Source organism: Salarias fasciatus, chromosome 16 (assembly GCF_902148845.1).
Source record: "Salarias fasciatus chromosome 16, fSalaFa1.1, whole genome shotgun sequence".
Classification (NCBI taxonomy): domain Eukaryota; kingdom Metazoa; phylum Chordata; class Actinopteri; order Blenniiformes; family Blenniidae; genus Salarias; species Salarias fasciatus.
Window position 1 is genome coordinate 26,934,314 of NC_043760.1, and position 16,825 is coordinate 26,951,138.

The following is a 16,825-nucleotide window of genomic DNA, read 5'->3' on the forward strand; positions in this document are numbered from 1 at the left end:
AGAGAAACACTCAAAGGTAAAGTCACAGGACACATCAGGTGAGAGGAGAGAAAGAACTCTGAAAGACACAATATAGGCCTGAAACATGGAAGCAGACGTGAGAACAAAGACATGAATATAATTTATGAAACGAGTAGAAGAGAATTATGTTTTTTATATTAAAAATATAAACATCATCTGAAACAAGAATATGAGCTAGAAGCATAAACAAGGATCAGAAGTGGAGGAAACAAGAGAGACTCAGAAAATGAGACAAAAATAGATATTTTTTTCAACACCTTGTTCTTCAAAGTTGTTAAACAAACTTCTGAGCAGCTTTAGTGGTGTAATAAAACAACAATATTTTTGCAATGTCAAATATTGCATTTATTTCAAATTTTACAGTAGAAATACAAAGAAATATCTTCAAAGTGAATAAGATAAAAGTAATAGTAATAATAAATCAAGTCCCAAACATCATGTTCAAAATGTTTTCAATTTTGAGATTTATATAATTTATACAAAACACTGATGGGTTTTGAAAACACACACACACACACACACACACACACACACACACACACACACACACACACACACACACAATTACTTTTCCAACATGTCAAATATTATCTTTTTTTTTTCTCTGTTGAACTCTGATCCAACAGGTTTCTTCTTTCTTCCAGTTCTCGTCTGAGATGCTGTTTGCTCAGCTGACCTCACAGAGACTTACATTTATATATAACGTGTGATTGTTCCTGCTGACAGCACCGGTTTGAAGATGTCATCATCTGCAGGAAAAAATTAAAACAGGAAAAACCGACATCAACTTTAGTGTGCACAGCAGAAGATAGTTTAACACTGAAATGCATGTGAATAAAGTGTTGATGACTTCATGGAAAAAAGTAACCACAATGTTCCTCTAACCTCTTCCCTTTGCAGACCACAATAGAAAACTCGAACCAGGGTCCTGCTGTCGTTCACATCGTCGGTTCTCATCCTGGAGAGGAAGTCAGTGAACTTAGTGAGACACAAACAATATTTTTCAGATCTGCAATATTATATGTTCAAGTTATGAAACTTGAAATATGCATTTTCAATGTTTGTGATAAATAAATTCCAAGTGTGTGTGTGTGTGTGTGTGTGTGTGTGTGTGTGTGTGTGTGTGTGTGTGTGTGTGTGTGTGTGTGTGTGTGTGTGTGTGTGTGCTCGTCCCCTGTGTCTTTTTTCAGATGTTCCATCTCACGAGGTTTTCTGAGCTGAAACTCTTTGAAGCTCTCCAATCGATAAGTCATATGATGTTTTCAAAATAACCAGTTTCAGATGTGACTGACCGCCGTATAAATGAATTCAATCATAAGTTAAATACTTCGGTTTTAGAAGACTGAAAATTGTTCATTGTTTAACATTCGGGGCTTTTGATAACAGACAGACAGACCATATTATATTAGTACATGTTGTGTAATTCAATGTTTACTTTAAGAATGTGTATATAACAGGGGTTAAAAACTCATTTTAGCTGAGGGGCCAAAACAGTCCATTTAGACAAGACAGTAAAAATGTTCTAAAATAAACATGAGAGTTTTTCTTTGGAAAACAAAAAACAAAAATCTCAGTGATCAAACCTTCTTATTTGACATTCATGACGTACTCATCAAAGTGGAAGACGGGTTAACTGGGTGTGGTGTTCATTAACATCTGAATATCCAGATTATTGAACATCTTCCTCCAACTGACTGAACTTAATGAATGAGTGAATCAGACTTGAATTAGAGATCATCCTAAACTTTCTCTCACCTGTAGATGCAGACAGTTAACATCATGCAGCAGAGAGGAAATCCTGCTGTGAGTATAATCAGAAATTCCCATGAATCTACATCAAAACAGAAAAAAAAATCAAATTTAGACAGTATGTAGATTTTGTCTGCTGTGGAGTTACTGAGTCATCGAGAAGGTTTACCTACCTTCCTCAGGTTTCTCAGTCACAGTTACATTCCATTCAATATTATGTACGCCACTTATCCTGGGTACAGAGCATGAATAAAGTCCTTCATCTTCAGCCTGAGCATCCAGAATACTGAGCCTGGTAAAAGAGTCCTGGTGTATGATTTGTCTTGGAGAGGAGAGGTTATAAAGAGTCTCATTCTTATGGATGGAAAAAATCAAAACTTTGTCTTTCATCCAGGAGAATTGTTTTCTATTTGTTGTTGACAAATTGCAGTCGAGCTCTACTGGTTCTCCTCTGAACACCTCCACCGTCCTCTGCTGAACTGAAACAGCCACTAAAGAAAACATCCAGTCAGCACTAAAGACAATCTGGACTTGAATTAAATTTGTTATCAGTAATGTAAACCTTGCCGTACCTCCAAAGACACGATGCATCCCCAGCAGCTGGAAGAAGAGCAGAGCTGCTTGGTTTGAACTGAACATTGTGTCGTTCAGACAGAGAGTGAGAAGAGTCTCATCAGCCCTGAATGCATCTGCAGAGGAGGCTCCACACGAGGAAGTGGTTAGTCGCTGTTTTACTCAGCTCAGAGCACAACGGACGCCTTTTGAGGAATAAAATATCAAACCATGTGTTTGCAGTATGAACAACAGAGAATTATACATGTATAACTCTGTGTCATTGATCCGTCACTGATTCACAACATGTGAAAAAGAAAATGTAGCTGATAAACACAGTAAACCACAGGAAGACCACTTCTTCATATTCTTCAATTCAAGAATCTCCTCCACAGATTAATAAAGTATTTTGATTCCAAAAACATTGAGTCCACATGCTGTGAATTCAGATTCAAACTCCTCAGAAAATCTCCATGGCTGCTTCTTATGTTGCATCCTTGATGATGTGTTGAAGAAAGCAGATTAAGACACAGAGATCACACATGAGTAATATTGAATTAGTTTAATTTTTCTTTTCTAAAAATCACATATTTTCAATTCAGAATATGCTACTTTTTGTAAATGGATGTTTTCTGTAGCTGATATGAACTTCTGTTAGTTTTAAATATGAAAAATTCAAATGTGACCATATATGGTCACTCGTCTCACACTTGACTGAACTTAAGGTATTTATTTCCTTTAAAGAAGGCTTCTGATTGGTTCCGTGGTCACCCTGTCATGACAGATGACATTTTTCTTATCACTGATAACATCAGCAGCATGTTCTAACTGCATGTCAAAAAGCTTCTTCCCTTTATGAAAAATGTGAACCTATCAGGTCTTTCTGACCTTCTTTCTACCGCAGATTAGAAACTGACTGATAAAGATGAACAGGGCTGCTGCAACTCATTTAGGGGTCCTAAGTATGACTATTTTGTGGGACCAAGCAGGAACCCGGTGTCAGTTTGATTATTTAACGTCACTGTTGCTGTTGTTCTGGCTCTGAGAAGACTAACAAGTCCCATGAACTCATATTAATTACACCAAGAATAAGAAAAAGCTAATAACTATTGTAAACCCAAAAAACATTCTGTCGTATTCCGGTGTTATTTCCTGGATAAATCGTAAAATAAGCTTATTTACTGGTCACTACTGAAATCAGTTTCAGAATTGCGAATAAAAATACAGTTTCATCATTCTGTATTTCATTCTTTATGAAGAAAAAATGACTTAAATGTATCATGCAATTATTAAAAAGATATTTGAATGAAAGGGGGCAGAAAGAAGTAAAAAGAAACATATGATGTCCACCCCTCATCAAAACAAATCAATAACATTTTCGGTCTTGTTGAGCAGTTCATGTCAAAGCACAAGACAATTTACTAAATATTTTACAATGTTTTCTGTTCCACAGCAGTGTCATATTTTAGCAGTAATGAAGCTTTTACACTTTTCTTGAAACTATAAATAGAACTTTTGGGTTGTTCCACAAGTTGACTCCCTGGAATGTGATTCATCTTTCTCTTTATCTTTCGTTATAACAGAAACAAGTCACTGTTATTAAGAGAATCTTTGACCTTTCTTACAAGCATTTTTCAGACCCTTTGTCTTCAGTGGGTTGTTGACAGTCATTTTCTCTCCATGAGGACAAATTTTACAATTTTGGTCACATAAATTGATGAATGTTGTCATGAACGTATTATAGACACTATTTAAAATATTTTTTCTTATTTTTTGTTATTTTATCCACAGTAGTATTTGCATTTTTATCTTTATTCAACTAAAACTTGAAATATTAAATGTGTGGAGACTTTCCTGTGGTTTCATACGCACTGAAACACAGGAAGCTGCTGGCAGTTTGGGCCCCAAGTAGAAAAATCCACCCCCCACCCCCAAACCCCACCCCTGAGGCCCTACATGCAGTGCATGATGTGTGTGGTGGAAGATAAATGTCATGAGTGCTCAAAGAGCAAATTTTCTGTAGACCAGAGCTCTCCTGAAGACGGTGTGGGTGTGCAAACACTGCTCTGGGGGAAGGTGGACTTTAGATACATTGCTGAGAATATCTCCAGTTGGTTCTGCCTTGCAGAGAGCATGAGAGCATGAGAGCATGAGAGCATGAGAGCATGCATTTCAAGCCACTGTCTTGTGGAGCTACCAGAAGATGGTGAAATTGTTATTTTTAATAGGTCTTGCTTCATATATGTGCCAACGCAGTGGCACTCCTGTAAATGCTTGGTTTGGTTTGAGGCCACGCTACATGGCTGTGGGTTACTGACGGTCTTTTGCTCTGCAACAGGAAGTAAAAACCTCCCACATGTTGAAGCTGTTCAAATCTATATGCCCAGAGCTTGTTGTGTTTTCAGGTTTATTCCTCTTATAAACAGTTACATGGAAAGATCGAGTGGAAGACTGAATTTTATTTATTATACCAAGAAAACTGAACACTGAACATAAAGTGAACAGACGTTCCGATTCTCAAACAAATGCATCTGGATAGAGACCCGTTTGAGATTGAGAAAAGATGAATTAGCAATGTGAGAATCACAAGGAAAATGCCGTTTTATTGTTGTTTAAATGGAAAGTCTCTCACGCTCTTAGCTGCCAATTTCCCACTCTCGACATTCCCATCTAATCCCATTATAAACTCAAAAAAATGGCTAAAATTCTGATCAAACTTAAAAGCTTGCAGTTTAATTTTGGTAGAAGATATTGAAATAAGGTTTTCACATCTGAACAGAGGACAAATATGGCAACATTTTAAAAGTTTAATGACATCTCTACGGGGAACCATGGCGAGGCATGGTGGACTTGTTCGAGGATGCATTTTTTTCTTTTTTTTTTCAATCAGCTCTCTTCCATTTGCATGGGTAAAAAGTTGCTGTTGCCATGGTAACCAGCCATGGTAACCATGACATCATCAGTCCTGGCTGAGAATGTACATGGCTTTCATCTTTCAACTTTGAAGCCAGTGGGGAAGGCCTTATCAATGAACTGTCTTCTCATTCCTGACGTGGAATCGAACAGTTCAGACGCGCGAGAGATTCTCAGTTCTACAGAGCGAAAGAGCGGCTTGAGGAATTCATTGAATTTATTCATTCGTTCAAACACTGACAGTGAGGCAGAGATGACGCAACAGCAGAGAGACATGGCCAAGGAAGCAGCCTATTGGAAGAAGAAATTTGAAGACGTGAACGAGGAGCTGGAGGATGAAATCAGGGCCAAGACAAAGGTCCAGGAACGGCTCAAACAGGCAGAGCAGGCCCTGACGGCTAATGGGGCCGAATGGATGGACGACAGGAAGAACGTGTGTGCAGGCATTCAGGGTCTTCTGAGGAATATTGAAAGACTGGATAAGATCGTGTCCGCGGTTGGCAAAGTGAACCCAAAGATCAGAAAGGCAGAGGCAAAGAGGAAAAAAGCAGAGGAGAGGATTGGAAAAGAAAAGAAGAAAGGTACAACAGAGGAGAAGAAATGTGAACAGGCAGAGAACTACCTGGCCCTCTGTACCACAACAGTGGCCAGCGTTGAAATGAAAGTGGAAAGCCTCATACGTGCCCTGGAGGAGTCCCCCGGTAAAGATCGGAAAAAGGATAATCAGGAGACTTACAGAGTCACAGCCGATGCGACAGATACGGAGCCTATGAAAAGCCGCATCAAAACTTTGGAAGATGAACAAGAAAAGTTGAACTCTCAGCTCAAGGAAACGGCGTCAAACTGAAAGACCAGGAGCAGCAGATTCAAACCTTGGAAAACAATCTGAAGTCACAAACCGATGAAACGGAGAGGCTGCAGAGGAAGCTGCTGGAAGTCCAGAGGTGTGAGCCAGAGGAGAGCCAGGATGAGTTGGCCGACTGTGAGACGAACACTTCCTTCCTGGAAGAAGAGGTGTATCGTCTCAGAGTTGACTTAGAAATGGAAAAGACAGTGTCAGAAATTCTGACGGTGCAAGTTCAAGAAAGGATGGACGAGCTTACAGCCATTATTAACAACCTGGAGAATCTGAAGGCCACAAAGCTGCAGGAGGCAGAAGAAGAGATATCTGCCCTACTGTCTGAGTACCAGGAGAGAGTCAACCAGCTCAGTTCAGAGGTCGTCACCCTGAAACAGGAAGCCTCCTCATCTCAGCAAGCCCTTGAAAATTCCATCAAGGAGCGGGAGGTGGAGAGAGAGCAGGCGGCCGCGGCAATGAGAGGTCAGGACGAGGAGAACCGGAACAGGTTCAGGCTCCTCACTGACCAGATCTCCACCCTGACTGAAAACAACGTTGACTCTGTGGCAAAGCTCGAAAGGTTGAGGACCAAAATGACCCAAAAGGAGGCCGAGTGGACAGAAACATGTCACGTCCTAGAAAGACTGCTCTGGGATGAGGCTCTGGCCAAAGAGGAACTGCTGAAACAGTACAGAATGTTAGAGGAGGGCTTCTTCACTGAGGAGGAGAAATGGATGGAGATGAGCAAAGATGAACAAGAAAAGTTGAACTCTCAGCTCAAGGAAAACGGCGTCAAACTGAAAGACCAGGAGCAGCAGATTCAAACCTTGGAAAACAATCTGAAGTCACAAACCGATGAAACGGAGAGGCTGCAGAGGAAGCTGCTGGAAGTCCAGAGGTGTGAGCCAGAGGAGAGCCAGGATGAGTTGGCCGACTGTGAGACGAACACTTCCTTCCTGGAAGAAGAGGTGTATCGTCTCAGAGTTGACTTAGAAATGGAAAAGACAGTGTCAGAAATTCTGACAGTGCAAGTTCAAGAAAGGATGGACGAGCTTACAGCCATTATTAACAACCTGGAGAGTCTGAAGGCCACAAAGCTGCAGGAGGCAGAAGAAGAGATATCTGCCCTGCTGTCTGAGTACCAGGAGAGAGTCAACCAGCTCAGTTCAGAGGTCGTCACCCTGAAACAGGAAGCCTCCTCATCTCAGCAAGCCCTTGAAAATTCCATCAAGGAGCGGGAGGTGGAGAGAGAGCAGGCGGCCGCGGCAATGAGAGGTCAGGACGAGGAGAACCGGAACAGGTTCAGGCTCCTCACTGACCAGATCTCCACCCTGACTGAAAACAACATTGACTCTGTGGCAAAGCTCGAAAGGTTGAGGACCGAAATGACCCAAAAGGAGGCCGAGTGGACAGAAACATGTCACGTCCTAGAAAGACTGCTCTGGGATGAGGCTCTGGCCAAAGAGGAACTGCTGAAACGGTGCAGAATGTTAGAGGAGGGCTTCTTCACTGAGGAGGAGAAATGGATGGAGATGAGCAAAGATGAACAAGAAAAGTTGAACTCTCAGCTCAAGGAAAACGGCGTCAAACTGAAAGACCAGGAGCAGCAAATTCAAACCTTGGAAAAAAATCTGAAATCACAAACCGATGAAACGGAGAGGCTGCAGAGGAAGCTGCTGGAAGTCCAGAGGTGTGAGCCAGAGGAGAGCCAGGATGAGTTGGCCGACTGTGAGACGAACACTTCCTTCCTGGAAGAAGAGGTGTATCGTCTCAGAGTTGACTTAGAAATGGAAAAGACAGTGTCAGAAATTCTGACAGTGAAAGCTCAAGAAAGGATGGACGAGCTTACAGACATTATTAACAACCTGGAGAGTCTGAAGGCCACAAAGCTGCAGGAGGCAGAAGAAGAGATATCTGCCCTACTGTCTGAGTACCAGGAGAGAGTCAACCAGCTCAGTTCAGAGGTCGTCACCCTGAAACAGGAAGCCTCCTCATCTCAGCAAGCCCTTGAAAATTCCATCAAGGAGCGGGAGGTGGAGAGAGAGCAGGCGGCCGCGGCAATGAGAGGTCAGGACGAGGAGAACCGGAACAGGTTCAGGCTCCTCACTGACAAGATCTCCACCCTGACTGAAAACAACGTTGACTCTGTGGCAAAGCTCGAAAGGTTGAGGACCAAAATGACCCAAAAGGAGGCCGAGTGGACAGAAACATGTCACGTCCTAGAAAGACTGCTCTGGGATGAGGCTCTGGCCAAAGAGGAACTGCTGAAACGGTGCAGAAAGGTAGAAGAGGGCTTCTTCACTCAGGAGGAGAATGGATGGAGGCGTTAAACAACAGCACTGTAGAAATCCAGGATTTTCTCCAGAGGATCAGTGAACTGGACCGGCTGGCCTCCATGACGGACAGACAGAAGGCCAACATGAAAAAAGTGGAGAAAAAAGCCAGACAAGAGGCGGCCAAAAAAGAGGAGGAAGACAGGAGGAAGAGGAGTGAGGAGGAATCCAGGAAGAGGAAGAGGAAGAGGAGATAAGATGACCCAAAAAATTCAGCTAGTTCAAAGAAAACAGTGGCAGCCCTTCAAAGTAAAAGTTAAAAACAAACAAAAAAAAACAACACAAATACAACCTAAAACCTGAAGCCACTGTGGCAGGGCGGACAGACAGCTCCACCGGGGGAATTTAAAACCAAGAAATAGTTAAAGGAGCTCCACATGCTGCCGTTCAAAAAATGAAGAAGGTCACAGAAACAGGGGGTAAGAAACACAAGAAAAAGTAAGATGCACAATTGCCCCCCTGCCCCCCTTTGAAAAAAAGAAAGAAGGTAACGGGGGGTAATAAACAGGGGGTAAGAAACAGGGGGTAAGAAACAGGGGGTAAGAAACCAGAAGGAAAAGGCCAGACACAGGGGTTTCAAGAACTTTAGAATGAAAACTGACAAATAAATCGCAAGAGGAGGCCTTGAGAGCACACACTGTGGGAGAGAGGGAAAAAAATAAACTTGAGCTTAATAAAATGAAAGATAAAACTAAAAAAGAATCCCGGAGGAAGTTTTACTTTGTGCCTGCCAGCTGTTGCCGACAGGAATCTGTGTGTGTGTGTGTGTGTGTGTGTGTGTGTGTGTGTGTGTGTGTGTGTGTGTGTGTGTGTGTGTGTGTGTATGTGCGTGTGTGTGTGTGTGTGTGTATGTGCGTGTCTGTGTGTGTGTGAGATCAGCCATCATAGAGAGTCAGAGTCAGGGAGTCAGAGTTTGGGAATCTGGACCACCGTCTGGTGATCTGGACTGCCATCAGGGAACTGGACTGCTGATCCCCGTCAGTCCTGAAGCTGCTCGGCCTGGTGGAACCACAGCAGTTTCCGTTTCTCCACGAAGGTCCAGATCTGCTCCTGTCCGTCCCTCAAGCCTCATATTGTCCGCATTGACCTGTCTGGGGTGGAGCCTGTCTTCCACTGGTGCAGGGCAGACAGACACCACCCTCACCCAGCTGGGATGGGCTCTATGACTCTGAATAGGATGTGAAACAAAGTGAAGGAATTAAAAATGAATTTGCTGATTGGTGCATTTAATACTTTCAGAAGAAACAATTTATGACCATTACTCCACAAAATTCTGAGTTATTATTAATTACATATATTATATATTGAAACAACAAGGGATTACAAGTTACTTGTTTTTAATTCTTTTGACTTACTAATTGTGTTCTGACCTCTTTTTCCAGAATGCAGCCGAACTCCACGTGGTCACTGATCAGGTGAGCTGGACCCAGAACCTCAGACTTGGTACTGATCCAGAAGGTGGGGGGTTCAGCTCCTAATCACACACACACACACACACACACACACACACACACACACACACACACACACACACACACACACACACACACACACACACACACACACGAGCTGTTATAATAATAATAATAAATTTTATTTATAATGCACTTTACATTTCAATGAAATCTCAAAGTGCTGCAGAAGTACAGAGTTAAAACAACAACAACAAATAACAGAATTTAAAATGCAATACAAGAAAAATCTAAACCTCAAAACAATGTCAACAATGTCAATGAAAGACTTCAATAGGCCTTTTTGAATAAGAAGGTCTTAAGGCCTTTTTTAAAGACCTCAACCCTTTGTGGAGCCCTCAGGGTCTCTGGGAGGGCATTCCAGAGCCGTGGGGCAACTGCCTGAAAGGCCCTGTCTCCATGGTGGAGAGTTTCGTTCTTGGTTGGTGAAGGCAGTAGGTGGAGGAGGAGGAGCGCAGGCTTCGCGTGGTGGTGTGGATGGTGAGTAATTCGCTGAGGTAGGCAGGGCAGTTCCATGGATGCACTGGTGGGTGAGGAGACAGAGTTTATATTGTATTCTGTATTGTATGGGTAACCAGTGGAGTGATTTGAGGACGGGAGTGATGTGATCGTATTTGCGCCTCTTTGTCAGGATCCGGGCAGCACAGTTCGGAATGTACTGGAGTTTTTGGAGGCTCTTGCCCGGGATCCCGACGAGGAGGGCATTGCAGTAGTCCAGCCTGGAGGAGACAAAGGCATGGACCAACCTCTCAGCATCCGGTTTGGAGAGGGAGGCACGGAGTTTGGAGATGTTTTTTGAGATGGAAGAAAGAGACCTTGCAGAGGTGGCGGACGTGGGCGTCAAATGAGAGATGAGAGTTCAACCTAATTCCTAGGTTGGTAACAGAGGTGGACAGGTGAATGTTGTGATCCAAAATGGGGATGCTATTGAGGGAGAGAGACTGGGTCTGATGTGGAGTGCCGATGATAATGGCTTCAGTTTTATTGCTGTTGAATTGGAGAAAGTCGGTTGCCATCCATGCCTTAATCTCCTCCAGGCAGGCTTGAAATGTAGCTGGCAGAGCTGAAGGGAGTGTGGAGTCCATTTTCATATATAACTGTGTGTCATCAGCGTAGCAGTGAAAAGAAACCTTGTGTTTGTTAATTATCTGACCTAGGGGGAGCATGTAGATGGTGAACAGGGTTGGACCAAGGACAGACCCTTGTGGCACTCCACAGGTGACAGTGTGTGGTGAGCTGTTGTTCCAAGGGTTCCATTTGTGTCAAAAAAAAGTACATGTGATATGTGTCGATGTTGTTTGTCTATGCTGTTGCGATGTGTATTTGGCTGATGTCTATGGGATTAATGTTTTTGCCAAGTGTTGTTCCTTTATGTATATGTTTATGGTGCATGTGTGTTTGCTGCATATGTGGACGTTGCACATGTATATGTTGCATATGTGTTTGATGCAGATGTGAATATTGTAAATGCGTTTGTTGCATATGTTGCGCTCATATGTGTTGTGGTCTTTACTCACTGATTTTGCCCTCTGCTGGTGTCTTGGGAAGTTGTCTGCACATGTGTTTGTCTTCTGTGATTGGCTCATGTCGTTGCTCTCTGCTGTTGGTCCTTGTCATTGGTCCATGTCGTTGGTCTGCCTGATCGCTGCTCTTGTCCTCAATCACTGTTAGAATGAACCATGTGTGATCCAATTTTTAATTCGACATTCCAAAAAATATTGGTCTTTTAAATGAAAGAAGGTTTGAAAGTTTTCTATTTTAAAATCATTTTTGCTTCAGGCAATAATCAGGGCACCTAAGAGGTCCTTACAAAAATGGTATCGGTACCCTCGCTGCGCCGCCATATTGGAGATACTCAGTGTAAACAATCACACTGACAGTAGTCGCGATTGTGTGTTATGGAACAATTTGAGTGCGTTCAGCCATGTCGAAAGCTCGTCAAAACGGACTGTAGAAGCAAAGGAATATCGGGAAGGCCTTGGGTTAAAAGAGAAAGCCCGATATTTCGAGAAGCTACAGTTTATTGGTGGTAAAGATCCGTAGGAGTTGGCTCCCACCTCCTGGACCCTCACTGGGGACCAGCACTTTCGTAGGGGTTGGGGTTCTAGATAATTGATTAAAACGCAAATATTACCAAGCTGATGGCTACAAATAGTGTGATAGCTGAAATATGTTTTTTTTTTGTTTTGTTTTTACATAAAATACTTTAAAAATCTAGCACAAACTGTTTTTTTTCAGGAGTAATACATCTCTTAAAGCTAGGGACATAAAAAAATTCAAGTTTCTGTAGAAGCTAAACATTTATGAATGATCAAAGTAACATATGAAGTCATTAATAAGCTTAAACTGTTGCACTCTGTTTCACTTACCTGACAAGAAACCTGACAAACTCGGATGTTGTCCAGATTTTTCCCTCGTAGATCTTGGTTAAGCTTTGCTAACCACAAGCGCCTCCGTTCCTCTGATAGTTTTTGGCATTCCTCACCCTGGTTTTTTATAACTTTTGGAAGTCTATTCATTCATGCATTCATTCATTTTCTACCGCTTATCCTTTTCGGGGTCGCGGGTGGCTGGAGCCGATCCCAGCTGCTGTGGGCGAAGGCGGGGTATGCCCTGGACAGGTCGCCAGTCTGTCGCAGGGCGACGTCTATATAATTCCAAATGTTTTTCTCTGTCTGACCTATTGGCACAACCAATGACACGGCAATAATTTACCATTTTTCTTGATAACGCTCTGGATCTTCCTTAGGACTCGTGCTTTGTTGTGATACGGAGTACCTCCAAGATGGCGACTTCCGGGTCGATGATGCGCCTGATGAAAACCCTCTATTGTTCTAAATCAGCATAAATCAATAAATCTAGCAGTTTGAGTCACGTCACTGCAGACATGCACAGTTAATGGTTTTCTAATGTTTTAGAACAATAAATAGAATAATAATACGTAATTCTATACGTCATTGCTCCCGACGGTACAAAAACTTCCCGCAGCGCGCTCCCCCCTGGCCAAACTTTTTTCCAGCAGGAAACACTGCACTTCTGGCTTTCTTCTACCCTCTTGCGCAGTGCTGCCCCCTGTGCTCCAAGGACGTAACTGTCTTTAAGGGTTGTCCCATTTCCAAGTGACATTACATTCCTTAACACTTGTTTTTAGGAGGCACTTAATTTGAGATTGAGGATCAAGGTTGAGGAGTGAGGATTATTATGATTCTCATGCAGTGAGGAAGTGTTTTAATTATACTTCATACCAGCAGGAGGAGCTATCAGGGAAAGTTACTTGTCCTTCATCCTCATGGGTTCATGTTGAACATGTTTATTCATTTCACTGTTTCTCTTTCCGATCATTTAATTCTACTTCGTAAGTGCTTAGCCCGCCTACGGACTTCGCTAGTGGCACACCTCCAATCTCTGTCCAATCCACGGAGACTATACAAAGCTCGACACACCAATCCCCCGCACGCGATGGCGCAGCACCACGCCCCACACTGAGGGTACATAACCTCGGATGGCGCTAAGCAAACCCTTCTTCTTTCTCAGCATCTCCATGAGACTTAGAAGCCTCTATTCTCCGGATCAAGATTCGACTAGAATGGATTCGCCGGCCCCGGACCAGTCGCCATCGGGCGTCGGGCCGTTCTTTTGCTGCTCCTGCGGGATTCCGCTCATAGTGCAGGGCTGTCACGAGCTCTGCTTCCTCTGCCTTGGCTGGCAGCATCACCGCCAGCGGACCTCCTGGCCGCCGGTCTCCGGAGTGCCTGCCATTGAGGACTCCGTTCGGCTGTGCCTCCTCCCCCGATCCTTCGCCTGGCCTGGCGGAAAGCCCGTGCTGCCGTCGGAAAGGGACAGGCGCATGGCGAGCTTCCTGGATCATTGCTACGCTAGCGGTAACTTGACGTTCGCCCTAGCCAATAACATGACCTTCCTCCTGGGCTCTGTGGACAAGATCTGCCACGAGAAGTCCCAGCTTTCCCCCGAAGACATCGTGGAAGTCCAAAATACGGTCGAAGTCCTGATGCGCATGTGCAGAGCCATCGCCGTCAGTGGAGGCCGCGTCATGGCCAACGCACAGCTCGCCATGAGGCACCTGTGGCTTGGTCTGTCTTCCTTATCTGAGCGGGACCAGCGGGGCGTCCTGGGACTCCCCCTGTCCACCTCTTCTCTTTTTGGGCCCGATATACAGGTGATCATCGAGCGCCTGGAGGCAGCAGCACGAGGCTCGCAGCAGCTCGCCCTGCACCTCCAGCCCCGCCGTGAGCCGCCGCCGCAGCGCCATTGTTGTGCCAAGGTACTTACCCCCGGTAGAAAGTGTATCCCCTGTTCGCGGGATGGGATTCCACACTTAACAATGACAAATATTGCTCTATCTCTCTTCATACCATGCTCATACATTGAGTTTTGATTGCTTTTTGAGATAATTTTTCTTTTATTAGCCTTCTTCTGTTATTTACGATCATCCGGAAGATGTATCCACACTTTCAAAATAAAAGCACGTATCCATCCAAACACGAAATGCAAAACTTTTTTTTGAGAGAAAGTCCAGCCCAATGATAATAATATTAACGATAATGACAAGAATATCATCACTGATCCATTCAGTACATTGCTTGCTCTATTTAGAGACCATATTTAGCCTGCAAAAATCTGTTTCCCCCCCTGAAAATGGTCAGATCATGAACTGTCATCATGAAATTTATTTTGTGATCATTTCTGTTTAAGACTGATGATATTGGAGAGTTTCAAAGCCCGAGCTCATTTCTTCCCTAAGTTACAGGGGGGTACAAATTATTTCAGGGGATACACTTTCTATCGGGGGTAAGTACCTTGGCACAACACCGGCCCGGGTGTCCGCCGTAAAGCGCCCCGATCCTGGCCTTATTCGTGTTGCTCCCGGCAGCGCTCCCTCGGCTTCCCCGTGTGTTGTCACAGCGGAGCCTCGGAGCAGCGGAGCTCTGCCGTCCTGGGCTCCCGCTATTGAGCGTCCCAGCTCCGGCTTCAGCATCACGGCCAGCGATCCGGAAGGCTCCGACATCAGCACTGAGGACAGTGACCCGGAAAACTCCGGGATGGCGCTGCCTCTGCTCAGGTTGTCCCCAGCAAAGCTCCAGTCTTCCCGCTCTCATTCAGGGGACGCCTGCTCCACAGCCCTTTCGCCGGGGGCCCCCCGTCTCCCGAGGCCGGGAGGACGGGTGGGCCGTCCCCGCCGGCCGTGGTACAGCCACTCACGCTCCGGTTTCACACGTGGCGTGTTATGTTGGGACCGCTTTCTCCCTGGCTGTCCAGGACACTGAGAAACGGTTATGCCCTGCAGTTCGCCTGTCATCCGCCTCTCTTCAACGGCATCCTTCGTACGCGGCTCGCATGCCCTGCGAGTAGCCTCACTCCTCCGCCGGGGTGCGGTCACGGAGCTGAGCGCGACAGAGGCGCACTCGGGTTTTTATTCCCCCTACTTCTTGGTCCCCAAGAAAAGCGGGGGTGTAAGACCCATTCTGGACCTGAGGGTCCTCAACACTCACATAGCCACCAGGAGGTTTCCGCATGCTGACGGTCTAACACCTCCTGGAGAGCATTGGACCTGGGGACTGGATGACTTCGATTGACCTGACGGACGCCTACTTCCACATCCCCATTCTCAGAAGGCACAGAGCCTTCCTCCGCTTTGCCGTGGGGACCAGGTATTTTCAATACAACCGGCTCCCCTTCGGCTACTCTCTCGCCCCTCGCACCTTCACCAAGTGTGTCGAAGCAGCATTGGAGCCCCTCCGTCGTCGTGGTCTGAGGATCCTCACTTACACCGACGACTGGCTCATACTGGCGTCCTCTCATCAGGAGGCTGTGCTGCACACGACCCAGGTCCTGCACCACATCGAGCTCCTGGGGTTCATGGTAAACCGACACAAGAGTGCGCTCACCCCAGCTCAGAGCATGGCTTATCTGGTCGTCAGACCCTCTCTAGGGGTAGACGCCTTCGCACACAGGAGCTGGCCGTTGGGCATCCTGTACGCGTTCCCTCCAGTCCACCTCTTGACCCCGCTGCTCCGCAGGGTGAGGTTGCACAATCTTCACGTGATCGTGGTGGCACCGGACACCCCGAGTGCGTGGTGGTTCCCGGACCCGATTCAGTTGGCATTTGGGGACCCGTGGCCGATTCCCGACGGGCCCGACGCACTGCAGCAGGCAGGGGGCGCCCTTCCGTCCCGCCCCTTCCTGGGTGGGAGGCGCCTGGCTTGGAGGCTGAGCGGGTGAGGCTGGTGGAACTAGACCTCCCCCCAGCGGTGGTGTCCACCATCCAGAGTACCAGGGCCCCCTCTACTGTCAAGGCCTACAGGTCTCGGTGGAAGCTCTTCACGTCATGGTGCTCAGAGAGGGGCTTGGACCCGGTCTCCTGCACCATTGGCGGAGTTTTGGAGTTCCTCCAGGCCCTGCTGGACAGCGGTCGCGCTGCATCCACCCTGGCGGTGTTTGCATCGGCCATCGAAGCGGGCCACGGCGGTTTTCGGCCGCTTTTCTCACGCAGCCACCCGCTTGTGAAGCGGTTTCTGCGCGGGGCGTGTCGATTACGACCGCCCCCCAGGCATGTGGTCTCTCCATGGGACCTCCATGTGGTGTTGGAGGGCCTCAAGGGACCTCCTTTCGAGCCTTTGGAGCAGGCGGAAGACCGCTTTCTCTCCTTTAAGGCCGCCATCTGCTAGCTTCCACCAAGAGAGTTGGGGATCTCTGCGCTTTGTCAGTCCACCCATCCTGCATGGTGTTCAGCCAGGGTGGGGGACTCGTGCACCTCTGGCCTAACCCGGCCTTTCATCATAAGGTGATCACTGCGGACTTCCGGTCGCGAGTGATGCGGATCGGGACGCTTGACTCCATGCCTGGTTCGTCTGGGGACGACCCACGCCTGCGGTTACTGTGCCCGGTCAGGGCTCTGCGTCTTTATGTCCAGCGCACAGCTGGCTTTC

The 16,825-nt window shown here is 46.0% G+C and overlaps 1 protein-coding gene across 1 annotated transcript; it reads right to left on the reverse strand.

Moving 5' to 3' along the window:
• Positions 1–540: 540 nt before the first annotated feature.
• Positions 541–2,430, reverse strand: LOC115402951 (vascular endothelial growth factor receptor 2-like). The gene is made up of 5 exons (XM_030111652.1): positions 2,343–2,430; positions 1,944–2,261; positions 1,777–1,852; positions 907–979; positions 541–770 (listed from the first exon to the last, which is right to left on the reverse strand). The coding sequence occupies exons 1-5, from the start codon at positions 2,407–2,409 to the stop codon at positions 699–701; spliced, it is 606 nt and encodes a 201-aa protein (XP_029967512.1). The 5' UTR covers positions 2,410–2,430; the 3' UTR covers positions 541–698.
• Between the last annotated feature and the right edge of the window lie 14,395 nt (positions 2,431–16,825).